General features: G+C 43.9%; 1 protein-coding gene across 2 annotated transcripts; it reads left to right on the plus strand.

Moving 5' to 3' along the window:
- Positions 1–432: 432 nt before the first annotated feature.
- On the plus strand, positions 433–19,966 carry LOC109883913 (WW domain binding protein 1-like). Of its 2 annotated transcripts, XR_004204413.1 has the most exons (5): positions 434–654; positions 12,314–12,416; positions 15,567–15,728; positions 16,453–17,787; positions 17,912–19,966. XR_004204413.1 is itself a non-coding variant. In XM_031798905.1 (4 exons), the coding sequence occupies exons 1-4, from the start codon at positions 574–576 to the stop codon at positions 17,367–17,369; spliced, it is 1,263 nt and encodes a 420-aa protein (XP_031654765.1). In that variant the 5' UTR covers positions 433–573; the 3' UTR covers positions 17,370–19,966. The 2 variants fall into 2 exon arrangements, 1 of the variants encoding a protein (XP_031654765.1); XM_031798905.1 differs by having other exon boundaries at positions 433–654; positions 16,453–19,966.
- Positions 19,967–21,082: the final 1,116 nt, after the last annotated feature.

The following is a 21,082-nucleotide window of genomic DNA, read 5'->3' on the forward strand; positions in this document are numbered from 1 at the left end:
AATGGGGTACCTGGCTGCTGCCTGGGAGACAGCCCAGTTTCAAAACAAATGCAATCATCTTTACTGTTCATTTGAGAAGGCTGATGCTCCCTCCCGCTTTCACCTCAAATATATGTGAAAGGACCATAAATGTCTGGTTTTGTTTTCTTGGAAAGCTGTGAGTGCTGTTATATGATGCAATATCATTCCTCTAAAACTGTCTGGCTAACACACATACAGTGCAGATAAATTCTTCACATTCATTGTTTTACACACTATCTTATCACAGCACTGGCAAACCAAACCGTGGTTGAACAACTCCCTAACTCCCTGACCAACATGGCTGATCTTTGGACGATCACAAGAAGGTTCTTTCCATTCTAGTATTCAAGTTCCACGCTCGGTGTACCCCGGGCCAGATTAATCGAATTCGCCTCCTTGAAATATCAAATTACCCAGTAGCAAGGAGGCAGCGCATGCGTGGTCTTTCAGTGCGTCTGGTAGAGCCGTAAACTAGTTTGACATTTCGCTAAGATTAGTGAAGTGAACAACAAACGTCTACGCTTATGTTTTTACACGAGTCCGGTCGGAGGAATGAACGAGATTTTAGGCGTGAGTCTTAAAATGGGATTGTTTTTGCACGTTGTCAGCCCCTCCGAAGCGACATTAGACGAGGTAAGATTTGGACTCAAGTCTGCCAGGATTTGTTTTTGGATCGGGTCGTGCATGTTTATTTGGGTAGCTAGTAATGTTGCAAAAACGGCTAGCTACTTTGTTAGGTAGCTAGTTATTAATTTGACCAGCTGTTTTCCTACAAGTTTGCTGGCTTACTAGTATCGGTTGGGTATAACTTCTAAATTCGACCGCTGTAGCTAGCTTTAGCTATCTTGCTAGCTAGTTAGTTGTTCAGTCAGCTATTTAGTTGGCATCACAGGCACTTAGCCATATTGCTAGCTAGCGTTGACGGAACTCGACAAAGTGTGTGCTGCTTTAGTAACTAACGTTAGCTACATGGCTACTGTTAGTCACTAACCTTAACCTTAGTGTTAAGCGAACTTCTCTAGCCGCACCCATTGACAGCTGTCTAATTAAATGGTTGACAGTTATCATATCTCGCCACGTACAGCATTATCATCCTACTAGCCAACAAGTCAGTAGCTGTCTACTTAAAAACAATTTTTACTTGATGTTTTGATATATATTTGCATTGAAACTGCATGTGTAAGTGCTGTTTTATAAACGGGTTGGCTGTTGTAACGAAAATGATGCGCGTGCATCGATGTGACCGGAATCTGCGTTATGATTCTGAACAGCCAGCTAGTAACAATGAGGAGATTCGGTTCATCTGGCACGGGTAGGTGTGTTTTGCATAATATGTAAGTTGATTGTAATTGGTTTTAGAACCAACCAAGCCTCCCGAGCATGAGCCAGATGCACCAGTCAAAGCTCACTGTGAAGTCGGCTCCAATAAACGGTGTAATTAAGCACGTGGTGAGATTGCTTTTTAACATGCGAAAGTGTTCGCTTTTGATACAAATATTTGTATCTGCCTTCCCAATGAAAACTAGTTTTAAAGTTGAAACATATTTTCTGGAAAAGAAGTGTATGTTTCTGGACGATTCACCATGACCGAACATCGCAGATTACTATTCCATTTGAGAAAGGAGCTCTTCCCTCACCGTTTTGCACCTCACGTCACCGGCCATAGACCGGTGCCCCGCTCAGCATAATCGAATCCACCCAATCACAAGAAGCCGCAATTAAGGGAATCGCGGATGTCTCGTTTCAGCTAGTGTTATCTTGTTCTTTATATCGTGTCTTGTTTTCAGGTGTTTTGACTGATTTCATGTCGATGCTAATATGTACAAAAAAAATGCTTGCTTGCTAGCTAACCAACAACTGTAACGATGTATTTGAGACAAGTGCTCACTGTGCTGCGCCAGCTATTTTACCACTCTGCAGAGCTGCCTCCAGAACAAGATTCATATCGAAAAACGCTAACCTGCTCTTGTGCTTTCAAGACAACTGGAAATGCTGGGGGGAAAACGACGTCAAATTATGACGTCAGTGATTTTCAGGTCGGAAAGTCGGAGCCCTAGAAAGATTCCAAGTTGGATGACCATTCAAAAAGTTTTTTCCCAGTTGGAGTTCTTGTTTTATTTATTTTTTAGTTCCCATTCGTCTTGAAGACACTGAAGTTGGACATTTTAGAGTTCCCAGTTGTTTTGAACCTGATTTAATTTCAGTCCATGTCCTGACACACAAAGTCCCCCCTCATATACAAGAGCATTTTATCATTAGATAAAAGGTTCAGATAATTCTTTTTGGGCTCTCCTTTTGGGAAATTCTCACAACTGGCATTCAACCCCTAAAATATTAAATATTCATGTTTATAATTTTCAATATTTATATAATGTGCATTTTCTTTATTAAAGTACAACTCTTATTACAGAGCAGGCAGTAAAGCTTTGACACCAATTTTTCCTTGGAAGTGCAGAATAAAGATTATGGAGTCTTAAAGAAGGCCTGGGTAATGCCAAAATGTCACATGTTCCAACTGCAATTCATTATTTTTCAATTATGCTTTAATATAAAAATGTAATGATGGTGATGGTACAAAATATGAATAACACCTTCCTAATATTGAGTTGCGCACCCTCCCCCTCCTTTTCCCTCAGAACAGCCTCAGTTCGTAAGTGCATGGACTCAAAAGCGTTCCACAGGGATGCTGGCCCATGTTGACTCCAATGCTTCCCACAGTTGTCAAGTTGGCTCGATGTCCTTCTTGATACACACAGGAAACTGTTGAGTGAGAAAAAAAAATGCAGCAGTGTTGCAGTTCTTGACACAAACCGGTGCGCCTGACACCTACTACCACACCCTGTTCAAAGGCATTTAAACCTTTTGTCTTGCACGTTCCCCCTCTGACTGGCACACATACACAATCCATGTCTCAAATGTCTCCCGGCTTAAAAGTCCTTCAACCCGTCTCCTCCCATGTCTATCTACACTGATTTGAAGTGGATTTATTAACAAGTGGTATCAATAAGTGATCATAGCTTTCACCTGGTCAGTCGGTCATGGAAAGTGTTCGTAATGTTTTGTGTAGTCATCTATGTCAACAATCCTTCCTCTAAAGGACCATTCTATGGATAACATTTTGTGAAAATCCAAAAAATCATGGTCCTGTTTTGTGAGGAATCACCCACAAGTCTAAATTTAATTTAACAATGTTTTTCTTTATTTCTAGGAAGGGGGCTACAGCCCCTCGCAGATATCTGAACGTTCTCCCTGTTTGCTGCTACATCATTGAGACTTTCATTTTGTATCTGGCATCTTGCCTTAGTTCTGGGTGACTGAATATGGTCACCAGTTGCTGAGTGGAGGAGCCAATGTCAATCCCCATGTCTTGTTTAACCTCTGGATTTGTCAAGTTCTCTTTGAGAGAAATATTGAGTGACACAATACTTGGATTGCATTGTCCTACTTGGTTTTGGCCTAGGCTGACATCAGTCACCCTCATTTTTCAAACTCCCAAACTGACTAGGTATCAAACCCAGGTTGTCCGTACATTGCATTTCAAGACTGCCTTAGCCCCCTGTGCTACAGCTTAGAAGTGTAGCCTAATATCTGTCTGCAAAGACAAGACTTCAGATCTCTTGCAAGGTGGTTACTCTTCATGTGGGAGTATTGTTGGTGAAACATTAACCACAATAGGCTAGTTCCCTGAGCACGTCCTCTTTTCCCTTTGAAAAGTAGAGCTGAATGTGTGTGTGGTGGTCGAGAATGTTGTTTTTGTTGTCACCGCTTGTTCTGTTCAGCACGAACTGTCCAACCTTGAACTTTCTTCAGAACACATCTCTTCTACAACACTGTTGCTGTACAGTCCCCTTGCCAGTCAGCTCTGTGTCAGTATTGAATCTGCAAAATAGGAAGTGAACTATGCCAGAGTTCTACACTAACTTTTTCCAGCTACCACCTTTTTTAGTTGGTGGCACCAACACACGATTTAGTCACACCAAACTTTTAATAAAGATAATGGACAATGACCTGGCCGGTGTCCCGTAATGACTGCATTCTGTACAGAACCAGGCTAAAAATGACTAGTCATCTTTTAAATGAGTATGCCCTTGTTCTTTGATGTAGATCGATTTACTGTAACAGCAAAGAAAAGAGACTTTAAAATAAAATGCTAAATGTATTTATTGCAGATTTCAAAGTGGCATGTGTTCTGTGAAATCATCTAGAGGGCAGATTTTGGAAAAACGATACTTGATACTGTACCAATGTACTCGGATGACTGCCTTGCCTGGTTCACCAATTACTTTGCAGACAGAGTTCAGTGTGTCAAATCGGAGGGCATGCTGTCCGGTCCTCTGGCAGTCTCTATGGGGGTGCCACAGGGTTCAATTCTCGGGCCGACTCTTTTCTCTGTGTATATCAATGATGTTGCTCTTGCTGCGGGCGATTCCCTGATCCACCTCTACGCAGACGACACCATTCTATATACTTTCGGCCCGTCTTTGGACACTGTGCTATCTAACCTCCAAACAAGCTTCAATGCCATACAACACTCCTTCCGTGGCCTCCAACTGCTCTTAAACGCTAGTAAAACCAAATGCATGCTTTTCAACCGGTCGCTGCCTGCACCTGCATGCCCGACTAGCATCACCACCCTGGATGGTTCCGACCTAGAATATGTGGACGTCTATAAGTACCTAGGTGTCTGGCTAGACTGCAAACTCTCCTTCCAGACTCATATCAAACATCTCCAATCGAAAATCAAATCAAGAGTCGGCTTTCTATTCCGCAACAAAGCCTCCTTCACTCAAGCCGCCAAGCTTACCCTAGTAAAACTGACTATCCTACCGATCCTCGACTTCGGCGATGTCATCTACAAAATGGCTTCCAACACTCTACTCAGCAAACTGGATGCAGTCTATCACAGTGCCATCCGTTTTGTCACTAAAGCACCTTATACTACCCACCACTGCGACTTGTATGCTCTAGTCGGCTGGCCCTCGCTACATATTCGTCGCCAGACCCACTGGCTCCAGGTCATCTACAAGTCTATGCTAGGTAAAGCTCCGCCTTATCTCAGCTCACTGGTCACGATGGCAACACCCATCCGTAGCACGCGCTCCAGCAGGTGTATCTCACTGATCATCCCTAAAGCCAACACCTCATTTGGCCGCCTTTCGTTCCAGTACTCTGCTGCCTGTGACTGGAACGAATTGCAAAAATCGCTGAAGTTGGAGACTTATCTCCCTCACCAACTTCAAACATCAGCTATCTGAGCAGCTAACCGATCGCTGCAGCTGTACATAGTCTATTGGTAAATAGCCCACCCTTTTCACCTACCTCATCCCCGTACTGTTTTTATTTATTTACTTTTCTGCTCTTCTGCACACCAATATCTCTACCTGTACATGACCATCTGATCTTTTATCACTCCAGTGTTAATCTGCAAAATTGTAATTATTTGCCTACCTCCTCATGCCTTTTGCACACATTGTATATAGACCCCCCCTTCGTTTTCTACTGTGTTATTGACTTGTTAATTGTTTACTCCATGTGTAACTCTTTGTTGTTTGCTCACACTGCTATGCTTTATCTTGGCCAGGTCGCAGTTGCAAATGAGAACTTGTTCTCAACTAGCCTACCTGGTTAAATAAAGGTGAAAAAAATAAATAAAAAAAAAACGATATCATGGCAACAAAACAAAAATACATTTGATGTTCAAAATCCACAACAATTCTTAAAACATATTTGCTGACCATTGTTGAGAGAATTTGTGAAATTTAGATTCTTGTGTAGTTTTACCCTTTTATTCAGGTGCTTACCAGCCAGACAGTTGTTTGGCTAGCTGTGTTTGTGCAGCGCACTTGTGATGTTGTTTTCAAAACAAATGGCCACTGGATTGATGCAAATAATCATGATTCTGCCAAGAAGGCATAGGCTACTTTGTAGTTCGCTTTTGTCTTTCCATCTACCTAAAAACAGTAAGGGCATCATTAACGGCTCCATAAAGCGGTAGACATATAGGTCCTACACGTACCACACACAGCAGAGCTCGACATTCAGGTAAATTTGCCAGTGGTACACTGGGCCAATGCCAACTTAAAGCGACTGACCCGAATGAAAGAAATACCGACATGGGTCAAGATCTGACAGGAAATCGAATGAAGTGCATAATTTCAATAGCAGCTGATTTTATCATTCATTTGCGACCTGAGCAAGTAGCCTATACAGGGTTCAAACACAAAATTCAAGGACTTTTTCCAAGCACTTAAAGCTAACTTTTTGGGCGACCAGACCAAATTCGCATAGAAATATGAGTTAAAGATCCGGTAGATCGGTTCTATGAGTGCTATTTCTTTGCTTCCCGTTTTAAGTTTTGTTCTTGCGTCTTTTACTTTCAGTTTTGTACACCAGCTTGAAACAGCTGAAAATACTATATTTTTGGTTATGGAAAATATTTTTCACAATGGTTTAGATTGTGACAAGTATAGCGTAGAGAATCATTGTACAAACTGAATTTAGGTGTACTATTAGAATTTTAGCGACCACGACATGCCAGAGTGATTTCTACATAGTGCATCTTTAAATAAGAAATGTGAAGGACCTACATTTGATATTTCATTGTTGTAGTAGCGTATTAAAAAAAACTCTGTCATAGTGTGCATTACCACAAGAATAAGGCATTTATTTAAAGGCCTTATGCATTGACATTTTGATTATTTTGACCTTCTAAAATATGTCAAAATAATGTGGGTTTTGCCTGACTAAATAGTCATGTTCACAACGCACACGCTAATGAAGTCTGGCTTAAATCAACTACCATAACTTCAATTACTTTTCAAGGACCAAAGAGCAAAGACACAGAGCCCTTCAACTCTGTTCCTGGAGCGCTACTATAGATTTTTGTTCCAACCCTAATCTAGTGCATTTGATTGGAATAATTAGCTGGTTGGTTAACTGGTAGCTCTCCAGGAACAGGGTTGGAGTGAAAGCTTATAGGAGGGTAGCTCTCCAGGAAAAGGGTTGGAGTGAAAACCTATAGGAGGGTAGCTCTCCAGGAACAGGGTTGGAGAGCCTTGCTCTAGAGGAAATGTCTGGTTTTTAAAGGCAGACTATTCCATGGTGACTGAATTGCACATTGCAAATATTCAACCAAGACTTTGAACTTTTTAAATGCCCGGTTTGCATGCCCATTTTTGCCTTAGCATTTACTGGTAGATATCCTAACTTGGAACATCTTTCCTACCCCTACCCCTGTCGGTCTTGGCTCCACGCAACGACCAGCAATTTGAGCTCCGCAAAGCTCTCTGCCCGACAGATTATCTATGGACTATATGAGTGTGGTGAATAATCAACATATCGAACAAACAGCTTCGGAAATCCACCTTATATTTTTACATAGATCAATTATATAGCCTAGATTTAAAATAGCACTATTAAAAAAATAATCACTGGCCCAAGCAAGCCATTGATGAGGGCTTCCTAAAACTCCCCTGTATGTCAAGCCCTTACACACAGACTGGGGCATTCCTGTGCACACAGACTGGGGCATTCCTGTGCACACAGACTGGGGCATTCCTGTGCACACAGACTGGGGCATTCCTGTGCACACAGACTGGGGCATTCCTGTGCACACAGACTGGGGCATTCCTGTGCACACAGACTGGGGCATTCCTGTGCACACAGACTGGGGCATTCCTGTGCACACAGACTGGGGCATTCCTGTGCACACAGACTGGGGCATTCCTGTACACACAGACTGGGGCATTCCTGTACACACAGACTGGGGCATTCCTGTGCACACAGACTGGGGCATTCCTGTGCACACAGACTGGGGCATTCCTGTGCACACAGACTGGGGCATTCCTGTGCACACAGACTGGGGCATTCCTGTGCCATTGTTGCCTTATCAGAAAGTTCTATTTTTGGTCGATTGCACATTACTGTTTGAATAAATCCTGATAATAATAAGAAAGCTAATAGTGAACCTAATACTAACGTTACCAGGTAATAAAACATCTCCAATTGTTTTGGCCGCAGTAGCGAACCCTGTATGCAATATGTCAGTCCAAAAGAATGCTATGCTGGTTGAGACTTCTTTGCCTGTCATGTAGCTTACGTGAGCAATCCATGCTTCTATTGCAGGCCTAAGAAAGATGCACTTGGATTTTCTTTTTCATTCAAGATGACTTTTTTTTTGTTTTTGCGATGAGCCTACTAAGAATTTGAAACTAACATGCTTCTTTGCATGAGAAGGTAGAGATCCTCCATAAATAATTTAGCTTAGACACTAGTATACAGCATCAATAGTCTGTCAGTATGGAAGGTTTGTGCGTATTCATGCCAGATCAAATGCTATATCATATGCACTCGGTCAAGAATCCACTTAGTCACTTTTTAGCAGCTGTCAAAGAAAATAAATGTTCTGATAGTCAAGCAGTGACACCGGACTGTTCTTGAATGTCTGGTTGTTTCAGCAGCTTCTCATTATGGTCGATTTTTAAGTTGAATTAATCTCTATTATGCCTGTAGGCTCTGGCAGAGTTAGTAACACAATCCACCCATCCCTAATCCCCTACTGTAGTACGAGAAGGGATGGTTGTTCCATCCTGCAGAAGCCTATTGTCGAAGGCTGAGAGACTGAGGAATGTTATCTGTCGAGATTCTTTGTTGGGTCAATGTCTCAATGTCTCAATGTCTTGCCTGATACGTCTCCTAGGCGATAGCAAATTCAGACGCCCCCAAAAACTTAACTCTTCATCTCTTAACCTAGGCTTAGGCAATTTGTTGTCCAAATAGTATGGATTTGCCTTTAGTTTTTGTTTCTAGGCCTAGCCTATCGTGCTAACTGGACTGGATCCAACATCCTAGCACAAATACAACAACAAGTAACAAAAACATCACGTCATACAGTATAGGTCATAAGCCTAAGGGTTATATCTTTGCACTTTGGTTCTCGACAACAGCCCCGAGGCTGGGAGACAGGGAGTTCTTGAGCTCCTCTAAAGCCAAAGGTCTCTGACCCGAGACTATTGTGTAATCTCCTCAGTGCAAGTTATTTCAGAACTGGAAATGCCTCCAAACCAAACAGTAGCCTAGTTTCTCTTTTTTTTTTGTGATGGGTTTATGCCATGTCATACAATGTAGTTGTATGGTGTAAACTATTTGTGGGAGGCTGTTAAAAAGAGACACTGCAGAAATGTCCAGGCTTGCCTAGTGGAAACGCATAGTGTATGTATGTGTGTGTGCGTGTGTGTGTGTGTGTGTGTGTGAAGTTGATCTGTGGCTGGGCTTCACTATTCCTGTGTTATAACTGTCCTCACTCGGACACACAAACTCTGCCTGACGTTTTGAATACCGAGGGTGCTCCACTCTTCATTACCATGCAGTCCTCTACTCTGGCTGGCAGCTCACACTCCACTGCTGCTTGGACATTTCCTTAGAGAAATCCTTGTCCCCTATTTTGCTTGGTGTGTGTGTGTGTGTGTGCTCTTTCACTTTTTTCATCTGTGGACTGGAAGGATAACGACCCTTGAGTTGAAAGGACTTGCGCGTTCCTTGGGATTTAGAAATTTGGACAGCAATGCCTCTCCAGCTGGAAAGGAAACGGGTAGAGAAAACCTTGGCTAACATTTCTCCTCGGGATTTAATCCATAATCTAATCTTGTAGATAATGTGTATCCTGGTAGGGGTTGCCTGCTAAATCAATATACAATCTGAAGCAGTTTTTGATTAGAGGCTTCCTTGGCTGTCTTCCTTGTCTGGTTTCTGTTTTTTAGTCAATTCTTTATCAACGGCTATTCCTGCTGTCCCCTTGGAAAGTAGAAACTGATTGATTGAAGGATAACGTGTGTATTGACACTGATTTTAAGTGTGTCTTTGATCTATCAGGTTTAAAGCTTTTGATGTAGGCTAAAAGGCCAGTTCCTGTTTAACTGGAGGCACATTTAGGCCATCATCTACGCAAACAGAAGATGCTTGTGTCTGTACATTGTGTTTCTCTTGATTAGACGAACTTGGTGTGTTTGTTCCAGGGTGGGCCATGTCTGTCTATAATCCAAGTAATGACTGATAAGTGATGAGGAAATCTGAGCAGTGGACATTCTAGCAGCTTAGCACCCATGTATAAGAGGGACGATTGAGAGGTTCAATACTACCACTTATGTCTGGACCTAGTTCTTCCAGACCCTATAGGCTACATTGAACACGAGTAATCAGTTATTGATCTATTTTTATGTATTTAATTTTTTACATTTAAGACTTATTTCATTTTTTTATTTATTATGGCCAGGTGCAGTATCTGTGAGTGCTGATAAAGTGACCTAGCCTAAACCCTAAAGGGCAATATGCAAATATGATATAGTCTATAGGCTATACTAACTAGTTGTTAATCAGTTGTTTGATGAATACATGTATTTGTTATTCAGGTCCCATACAGTTACAGTATCTGTGAGAGTGTAGAACTCAGGTGACCTAGGTCTAATCGCCAGAGCAATTTCTGTAGAGATAGCTCAACTGCTGTATGTTGTGATCTTATAGTTGATGTTTCAGTCAATGCTCCATAATGCTATCATGAGTTGAAGGTGCTACACACAGGATTTATTTTTGCATTGTAATTTCAGAAGATGTCCGTCATATATACATGCATGCAGTAATAGTAGAATGATAGTGTTTCACAGTATTACTTCCCCGCCAGTGTTGTGATTAGCTGTGATATTCACCCCATTGATTTCTCCCGCGGAGCGACATGGATTGTCAGTATAGGAAAGCTGTTTTGACTTTGGCTGTGTTATTTGGTGGAAATGGAGTCAAGTGGCCAATGTAGAAATCACTCTTTTCCTGGATGCTAAAATTCTACACTGTTCGCTCTATTTCAGTTTGTGAGAAAACAAGCACTGAAAAGTGTAGGGAATCATTGTACAATCTAAATCGCTTTGAAATATATTTTCAACAACATATACACTGAAGAAAAAATATGAACACGACATGTAAAGTGAGTTTCATGAGTTTAAATAAAAGATCCCAGAAATGTTCCATATGCACAGAAAGCTTATTTCTCTAACATTTTGTGCATACATTTGTTTCCATCCCTGTTAGTGAGCATTTTTCATTTTAACAAGAAAATCCATCCACCTGACAGGTGTGGCATATCAAGAAGCTGATTAAACAGCATGTCCACCAGAGCTGTTGCCAGATAATTTAATGTTAATTTCTCTACCATAAGCCACCTCCAACGTTGTTTTAGAGAATTTGGCAATATGTCCAACTAGCCTCACAACTGCAGATTACTTGTATAGTGTTGTGTGGGCAAATGGTTTTCTGATGTCAGTGTTGTGAACAGAGTTCCCCATGGTGGGGTTATGGTATGGGCAGGCATAAGCTACGGACAACAAACACTTGCATTTCATCGATGGCAATTTAATTGCACAGAGATACCGTGACGATCCTAAGGCCCATTGCCATTCATCTGCTGCCATCACCACATGTTTCAGCATGATAATGCACAGCCAAAAGTCGCAAGGATCTGTACACAATTCCTGGAAGCTGAAAATGTCATAGTTCTTCCATGGCCTGCATATTCACCAAACATGTCACCCATTGAGCATGTTTGGGATGCTCTGGATCAAAGTGTACGACAGCTTGTTCCAGTTCCTGCCAATATGCATCGATGTCGCACAGCCATTGAAGAAGAGTGGGACAACATTCCACGGGCCACAATCAACAGCCTGGTCAACTCTATGTGAAGGAGATGTCGCACTGCATGAGGCAAATGGTGGTCACACTGCAGATACTGACTTTTTTTAATCCAGTCCGTACATCTTTTTTGTTATGTGACCAACCGATGCATATATGTATTCCCAGTCATGTGAAATCCATAGATTAGTGCCTAATTAATTTGATTTGAATTGACTGATTTCCTTATGAACTGTAACTCAGTAAAATCGTTGTTTTTTGCATGTTGCGAGCGCGAGTCTCTGCCATGTTACAGGAAAAGGGGATGATGAGGGGCAGATTTGCTTTGAATGCAGCCTAGTGATGTTGCAATAGACCTAGCTTCCACATAGGGAAGAAATTCTAGGGGTTTCACCTTTTATCAAGATGATGACTAACAAAAATGAACATCAGTATTTGAGTGGCGGGTGCTGGGTGCTGGGTCATATTCACTAGGCAACAGATGGAAGAAAACAGACTGACACGGCAACAGACTACCTGGGCTTGTCCGATATGAAATGCTTATTTCCGTTGTCCATTGCAAAAGTTTGTGGATATGCGGTTTTACACTCCTGTTATTGACTTGTCTCTTGTCTTCCAGAGCCTTCTGCACTGTGAGGGGCTGAACAACCAGAGCTACGTCTGCGAATCAGGACACTGCTGTGGGGAGTCACAGTGCTGCAGTTACTACTATGAACTCTGGTGTAAGGACTCTCTCTCTCTCTCTCTCTATGCTATCACCCACACACATGCTCTTTTCTCTCTTTGCTCTCTCTACCTTTCACTCTCATTCTCCCGCTCTGAAATGCATTAGCATTGTAGTCATATATCAGTGTCCCCTCACATTCACCTGTACACGTGAACAGTGGTGGAGAAAGTACCCAGTTGTCATACTTGAGTAAAAGTAAAGATACCTTCATAGAAAATTAAGTAAAAGTGAAGTCACCCAGTAAAATACTACTTGAGTCAAAGTATTTGCTTTTAAATATACTTGAGTATCAAAAGAAAGTATAAATCATTTCACATTCCTTAAATTAAGAAAACCAGATGGCAAAATTGCCTTGATTTTTTTTTACATTTATGGTTAACCAGTGGCACACTAACACTCAGACATAATTTAAATATGAAGCATTTGTGTTTAGTGAGTCGGCCAGATCAGAGGCAGTATGGGATGTTCTCTTGATAAGTGTGTGAAATTGACAATTTTCTTGTCCTGCTAAGCATTCAAAGTGTAAGTACTTTTGGGTGTCAAATGTATGGAGAAAAAATATATTTTCTTTAGCAATGTAGTGGAGTAAAAATATAAAAAGTAAAGTACAGATACTTTAAAGTACTGCTTAAGTAGTTTACATCACTGCATGTGAACATGCATGTACTGAACATACAGTACATGTTCTGAATGCACACCCTACATTTTTCAAAAAGACAAGTCAGTTCTAACACTCATTTAAAGCTTATTTACTGTACTAGGACCTTCCTCCCCATCCCAGGAGTTAGGTCCTCTGTAGATCACTTCCTCCCCATCCCAGGAGTTAGGTCCTCTGGAAATGCCTTCCTCCTCCTCCCTCATCTGAGGAGTTAGGTCCTCTGTATATGCCTTCCTCCTCCCCATCCCAGGAGTTAGGTCCTCTGCATATCACTTCCTCCTCATCCCAGGAGTTAGGTCCTCTGTATATCACTTCCTCCTCCTCCCCCATCCCAGGAGTTAGGTCCTCTGTATATCACTGCCTCCTCCTCCCCCATCCCAGGAGTTAGGTCCTCTGTATATCACTTCCTCCTCCTCCTCCTCCCCCATCCCAGGAGTTAGGTCCTCTGTATATCACTTCCTCCTCCTCCTCCCCCATCCCAGGAGTTAGGTCCTCTGTATATCACTTCCTCCTCCTCCCTCATCCCAGGAGTTAGGTCCTCTGTATATCACTTCCTTCTCCTCCCAGGAGTTAGGTCCTCTGTATATCACTTCCCTCTCCTCCCTCCTCCCAGGAGTTAGGTCCTCTGCATATCACTTCCCTCTCCTCCCAGGAGTTAGGTCCTCTGCATATCACTTCCTCCTCCCTCATCCCAGGAGTTAGGTCCTCTGTATATCACTTCCTTCTCCTCCCAGGAGTTAGGTCCTCTGCATATCACTTCCTCCTCATCCCAGGAGTTAGGTCCTCTGTATATCACTTCCTCCTCCTCCCCCATCCCAGGAGTTAGGTCCTCTGTATATCACTGCCTCCTCCTCCCCCATCCCAGGAGTTAGGTCCTCTGTATATCACTTCCTCCTCCTCCTCCTCCTCCCCCATCCCAGGAGTTAGGTCCTCTGTATATCACTTCCTCCTCCTCCTCCCCCATCCCAGGAGTTAGGTCCTCTGTATATCACTTCCTCCTCCCCATCCCAGGAGTTAGGTCCTCTGTATATCACTTCCTCCTCCTCCCTCATCCCAGGAGTTAGGTCCTCTGCATATCACTTCCTCCCCCCCATCCCAGGTGTTAGGTCCTCTGTATATCACTTCCTCCTCCTGCCTCATCCCAGGAGTTAGGTCCTCTGTATATCACTTCCTCCTCCTGCCTCATCCCAGGAGTTAGGTCCTCTGTATATCACTTCCTCCTCCTGCCTCATCCCAGGAGTTAGGTCCTCTGTATATCACTTCCTCCTCCTGCCTCATCCCAGGAGTTAGGTCCTCTGTATATCACTTCCTCCTCCTGCCTCATCCCAGGAGTTAGGTCCTCTGTATATCACTTCCTCCTCCTGCCTCATCCCAGGAGTTAGGTCCTCTGTATATCACTTCCTCCTCCTGCCTCATCCCAGGAGTTAGGTCCTCTGTATATCACTTCCTCCTCTTCCCTCATCCCAGGAGTTAGGTCCTCTGTATATCACTTCCTCCTCCCCCATCCCAGGAGGTAGGTCCTCTGTATATCACTTCCTCCCCCCCCATCCCAGGAGTTAGGTCCTCTGCATATCACTTCCTCCCCCCCATCCCAGGCGTTAGGTCCTCTGTATATCACTTCCTCCTCCTGCCTCATCCCAGGAGGTAGCTCCTCTGTATATCACTTCCTCCTCCTCCCCATCCCAGGAGTTAGGTCCTCTGCATATCACTTCCTCCTCCTCCTCCATCCCAGGAGTTAGGTCCTCTGTATATCACTTCCTCCTCCATCCCAGGAGTTAGGTCCTCTGTATATCACTTCCTCCTCCTCCTCCATCCCAGGAGTTAGGTCCTCTGTATATCACCTCCTCCTCCATCCCAGGAGTTAGGTCCTCTGTATATCACTGCCTCCTCCTCCTCCATCCCAGGAGTTAGGTCCTCTGTATATCACTTCCTCCTCCTCCATCCCAGGAGTTAGGTCCTCTGTATATCACTTCCTCCCCCATCCCAGGAGTTAGGTCCTCTGCATATCACTTCCTCCTCCTCCTCCTCCATCCCAGGAGTTAGGTCCTCTGCTTTTTGCCGTGATGAATGAGCTACAACATGAACTGTGAACTCCGATTGGAACGTAGAATACCAATTGACACCATGGTACACTGTTGGTAACCAAGTTCCAATGCAGTTACATCCTTGCTATGGAACAATGTTTAGAACAAACCTGGAGGGTAGTTGGCCAATATCTATGTCTTTGCCTCCACATTGTTACTGTGTAGTGGTGCACTATATCTCTCTATTGCATTCACTAGCAATTTGTCACCACTGGCATTCACTGTACAGGCACTAGATTTTTACAGTAATGTACTGTAGCTCTCTGTTGCTTTCAAAAACTATATGTCACTCCTTCTGTTCAGCAGTACTTTTACAGTAGTTTCACCATAGAGACATGAATAACACGTATTAACATTATGTCTATGTTTCACAGTCTTTCTACTGTGTCTCTGTCTCCGGCAGGGTTCTGGCTGGTGTGGGTCATCATCTTCATCCTGAGCTGCTGCTGCGTGTGTCACCACCGGCGCACCAAGCACCGGCTGCAGCAGCAGCAGCGCCAGCACGAGATCAACCTCATCGCCTACCGCGAGGCGCACAACTACACCTCCCTTCCATTCTACTTCAGTAAGAGTCCCGCCTATCAGAGCTCCCCGTGTGGCACGGCGCGACACCCACAACACGAGAGAGCGCCGTGTTCTGTACACAGTCAGACTCGTGGTAGTCCGTCATTGATGTCGTTATCGTCATATTGCGTTGTTGCATGGTGTGCTGCCTGTATTAACCATGGAATGGTGTGATCCAGCTTAGGAGGACCTGCACAGATGCACAGCGTTATACTGGTAGTAGTCAACAACATGGCATTATTGCGCAATGCCCTTCTATTTCAGTCCTATCGTTACCGTGGCGTAATGAAACACGAGAGCACTAAAGCTTCGTACATACTCAACTTCAGTCTCAGTAGTTCTCTCCTTCTGCCTTTCTGTCTGACTACATTGCATTGTTATTCCCCAGTGCTGAGGCTTACTCAAACATTGCACCTTGGGTGAATTTTTGTGGTTTTCCCTCTCAGCTAGGGGGGATATTTCTCAATGGCAATTATTGCATCAAACTGAGAGTTTAGTCACTGCCTGGCAGCGCTACCTTGACTCAACTCCAGTCCTTTATTTGAACTAGGAGTTGCGGTTTCGTTTTGGTATGGGATGAAACACAGCCCTGTTTCATGCCCCAGATTGCAGGAAACCTTAAGCACCGGGTCTTGGTTCAATGCCAACGTTGCAACATGTTTTCCTTGCAATCATTTTCAGTTAATCCTAACTGTCTTATGTGTCCCTCTCGTCTTCACTTCCAGGGTTTCTTCCAAATTCCCTCCTACCTGACTACGAGGAGGTGGTGAACCGCCCTCCCACCCCTCCCCCTCCCTACAGTGTCTTTCATACAGTCAGCCCCCTGCCCACGGACCCACAGGATGGCCTGGGACTGGGACACTGCCCGACCATCCAGACCACTCCGGTCCCCCCAGTATCCAACACCCTCTGCTCCAGGCCGAGCCTGGAAGAGCCCCACCGCATTGGGGCTCCCACCATTGGCAACAACAGACACAAGGCAGACAATAAGCCTCAGGAGCCCCAGGATGGTGGACCAGGGCTAGAGCCCCAGGATGGTGGACCAGGACTAGAGCCCCAGGATGGTGGACCAGGGCTAGAGCCCCAGGATGGTGGACCAGGACTAGGGCCCCAGGATGGTGGACCAGGGCTAGGGCCCCAGGAGGCCTCTACAGAGGAGCCTAGAGGCCCAGAGAAGAGTTGCAAGGAGCATCTGTTACTTGGGGACCTGGGGGGGCCCGAGAGCGGTGCCCAGGAGGACAAAGATAATAGGGGGGCCCTTGGGCGGCGGCGCCGATTCACGGGTGACTCTGGTATCGAGGTATGCTTATGTGATCGTGGTGGTAGTACCAGTATTGGAAGCCAGGAGGGCAAGGAGCTGAGGGAGAAGGATAGCCTAATGGGGGAGGAGGTTGAGGAGCAGGAAGGAGGAGACTTCTGTGCCGGGTGCGGTCACCCCGCTCTGGGAGTGGAAGAGGAGCAGGCCCTAGCCCTGGATGGACCCGATAGTAGGTCGGAGTGCAGGTCGGCGACAGGGTCCACCTCCCCGCCACCCCCCGCTATGACGCAACCCACCCAGCCCCCGGTGTGCCTGCTCCTCCACACCATCAACGAGCTTGAGGGGCCCCCTCACCATGGCAACAGCACAGAGCCCCAGGGCTGAGCTACACTAAGCTAAAGCACATCTTCACCAAGGAGGGAGAGAGAACCAGGAGCGGGAGTCAAGACTTTAGTGTGTGTGTGTGTGTGTGTGTGTGTGTGTGTGTGTGTGTGTGTGTGTGAGACGAGTAGGAAGTTGTATTTTATCCCAGAGTCTGGACTTAAAAGCCTGATGTTGATAGCTAAAGCCCATTTGGCATACTGTAATGGTGGCCTTAACTGCAATGTACAAGGAGACCGGAGGAGAGGTTTGGCCTATCACCAACCTGCCTACAGACTGCTAACAGCATAAATGTCCTCCTTTGTCTGCCTTTACCAAGAGGAGGCGAAAGGAGATCGTGTAAAGACTTATGCAAGCTGGAGGAGATTGATAGTCTGGTCAGTGGATGCTGACCTGACGTTTGGTGCGACTGCAGTATAGTGTAAGTATACACTGGTGCAACTCTAGCCTGGTCTCAGATCAGTTTGTGCTGCCCTGCCAACTCCTATGCTCAGTGTACCAAGCTAGTGAAAATCATCGCAGCTACTTCCTGTATCTGTTCACAGGAAGGAACATCCTGGACAAATACACTGAAGCGGTACAGGAACATTGTCAAGCAGTGCAGTGTGGATCGTCATGGCGACGATGTGTGCTTCTGTAATGTGATAGTCCCAGTCGGTATGAAATAGAACGTGGTGGCCCTGCCTGCCTGTGGGGAAAACAACCCATGGTTACTTTGGTTACCCCGTTGGCTCACAGCAAAAACTTGACCTTTTTCCAAAAGCTATTTTCTTGTCTGCTTGTTTTAGTCAATTACAAAAATACATTTAAGAAAAGTACAACGTGTGTAAAGATTACTATTCAACTTTGCCTGCTCCTGAGAATTTTCACTACTTAGAATAATGTCATGTTGTAGGCGCTTGCCTCGTTTTCATGACGGCACTAAATGTTAACCAAGTGAGTGAGTGCGTGCTAGCACCAACCAGAACAGGACTCTCCAAGCCTGTTCCTGGAGAGCTATCCTCCTGTAGGTTTTCACTCCCAACCCCAGTTGAAACTAATCTGATTCGGTTTATAAACCGCTCATTTTTTTGAATCAGGTGTGCTAGATTAGGGTTGGAGTGAACCTACAGGACGGTAGCTCTCCAGGAGCAGGGTTGGAGAGCCCTGAACCAGAACATTAAGCTAGCCAACACAAACGGACAAGCTATAAAGCTACAAGAAGTGAGTGGAGTTCTAAACTGACTGTACTCAACAAGATGCATGTCTTACCTGTGATAACATATTTTCCACACACGTAGCTAAAGTGTAGCCTCCTTTGACACCGGGTCCCCACAATTTCTCACTCTTCCACACAGAATAGCCTGAAGCCACAGGGCTCTTCTCGGCTGGCTCTATTTCCCTACGTGGGAGCATCGTGAACCGTAGGTTGAGATTTTTGACCTAGTTACATTTTGTATAACAAAAAGTGTACTACGAAGTTTGCTCTTTTACAGTCGCGGTCAATGGGGGAAAGAACGTTTGTTTTCCCCAGTTGGTGGGCGTTGTCGAGGGCAGTTAAATCTTATGACATGAATACTGACTCGGAGTAATGCTGTACAGGAAGAACCTGACACTAAACACTGTGTGTGAATGTTACTGTTCCACATAAGACCTTTAGCCTTATGTTTTTTACTCTCCTCCAACCCTGTTGTCACAGGGACCCAAGTGCATTAACACATTTTGTGTGACACAATCATTTTATTTTGCACATAAATATATGTAACTCTAATAATGGAGACAAAGATATTAATCAAACATAAAAATAGTTGTATCTGCGAATCCGGTCTTTTTTTCCTCAGTTACTATTTGTTTTGTAAAGGATGGTTTTCTAATGTGTCGTTGAGATGAATTCTACATGGGTAAAAACACAACGCTTACCACATACAGTATGGGCCTCTATCGGAGTCTAAGACGTGATTGGTTCTTCTTCTCAGAGATATTGATTACATGATTTTATTGTGTATCTCTGAGAAACTGTCATGTTTGCGAGAACCGAGCTATCATAAGTGCTTTATGTAGGCCTATTATGCATTTTGTAGAAACAAATAGAATATTCTATAATTGTGGTACAACAAAGGTCAACTATTCTGCATTTTGGACGGATGTCTTTGTCAACTCAATGAAATTATAAAGCTTTTCATCGACATATTGGAAAATTGCGTATTATTATATCATACAACGCATTAATGAACCAAACTAGCTACTTTTAAATCTGTCATAGCAAAATGTCAGTCTACAATCATTAGTTTTTAGTTAGTGAATGATTCATTTCTATTTTATTTTAATAAATAACTTACAATTGTTTTGCTGAGTATAGAATTGTTGTACTCTTGAAGCATTCAATCTCCTTCAATCAATCAAAAGAGTGTGAAGGTGAAGATACAGGGAACTCGATGCACAGATTAAATGACCTATTGAATGAGGTGACAATATTGTAATAATGGACATCATGCCAAAGATATTATGCTGTTTCCACACGGGATGTAAGGTGGTTGTGCACATTTTCTGTCTTTTGTTTGTAAGCCATTTTATTACAGCAGCGAAATTGACACATGTTCAATAAATGAAAACCAGAAACTTTTTGTTGTAATTTTGTGTTCCACACATGCTGAATTGATACATGATTTGAAAGCTGCATTTGAATCAAATGGACGAGGCAAGGTGAGTTGAAAATCAGTGCTATGAGGAATACTACTATCTGTAACATGTATACTTTGCTCCATTAACCCTCCTGTTGTGTTCGTTTCATGTTAATTCATTCTGTGTTCCCGGTCCAAAATGACCGCCCCATTATAGCTGATTATAAATACATATATTATCACCTAATGTTGTGTTAGATCTTTTAATCAACTTAAGTTCTTGTGAACATGACCAGTTTTGAACTTCTATTTGCTATTTATGGCCTATAGGCCTCATTGACCTGAGCTCATACAACTAGTTTTTGAGTAATAAAAAGCTTCATGTATGGATTATTTTGACTATAACAAATACTCAGATGAAACATATTGTGCTATTTATCACATCAAACTGGTGTTAGATTAGTTTCTGGATCACACCAGCCAAATCAAGAGACCCACGTATGCTTTGAAGTCTGTCTGGTCTACCTCCTTCCAGTTGTCTTTAAAAGCGCTCCTCCCCCTCCAAGTTGGTCATGTTTATCACCATCGTTTCGATTGACTTGTCAGGAACAGTTCAAAGCAGGATTTTATGTCATCAACCCAGGATATGGCGTATCTTGTTGGCCCTGGGATCCTGATAACATTTTCAGCTGACATCTCCTCTCAGGTGGGGACAAATTCCCATTCTTTGACCGGATTGTAACAACAACACTGGATTGTATAAACAACCTCAGCAGGGTCCTCTTCCTCATCACTGGATTGTAACAACAACCTCAGCAGGGCCCTCTTCCTCATCACTGGATTGTAACAACAACCTCAGCAGGGCCCTCTTCCTCATCACTGGAATGTAACAACAACCTCAGCAGGGCCCTCTTCCTCATCACTGGATTGTAACAACAACCTCAGCAGGGCCCTCTTCCTCATCACTGGATTGTAACAACAACCTCAGCAGGGCCCTCTTCCTCATCACTGGAATGTAACAACAACCTCAGCAGGGCCCTCTTCCTAATCACTGGATTGTAACAACAACCTCAGCAGGGCCCTCTTCCTCATCACTGGAATGTAACAACAACCTCA

This window comes from Oncorhynchus kisutch, linkage group LG20 (assembly GCF_002021735.2).
Source record: "Oncorhynchus kisutch isolate 150728-3 linkage group LG20, Okis_V2, whole genome shotgun sequence".
Taxonomy (NCBI): Eukaryota; Metazoa; Chordata; class Actinopteri; order Salmoniformes; family Salmonidae; genus Oncorhynchus; species Oncorhynchus kisutch.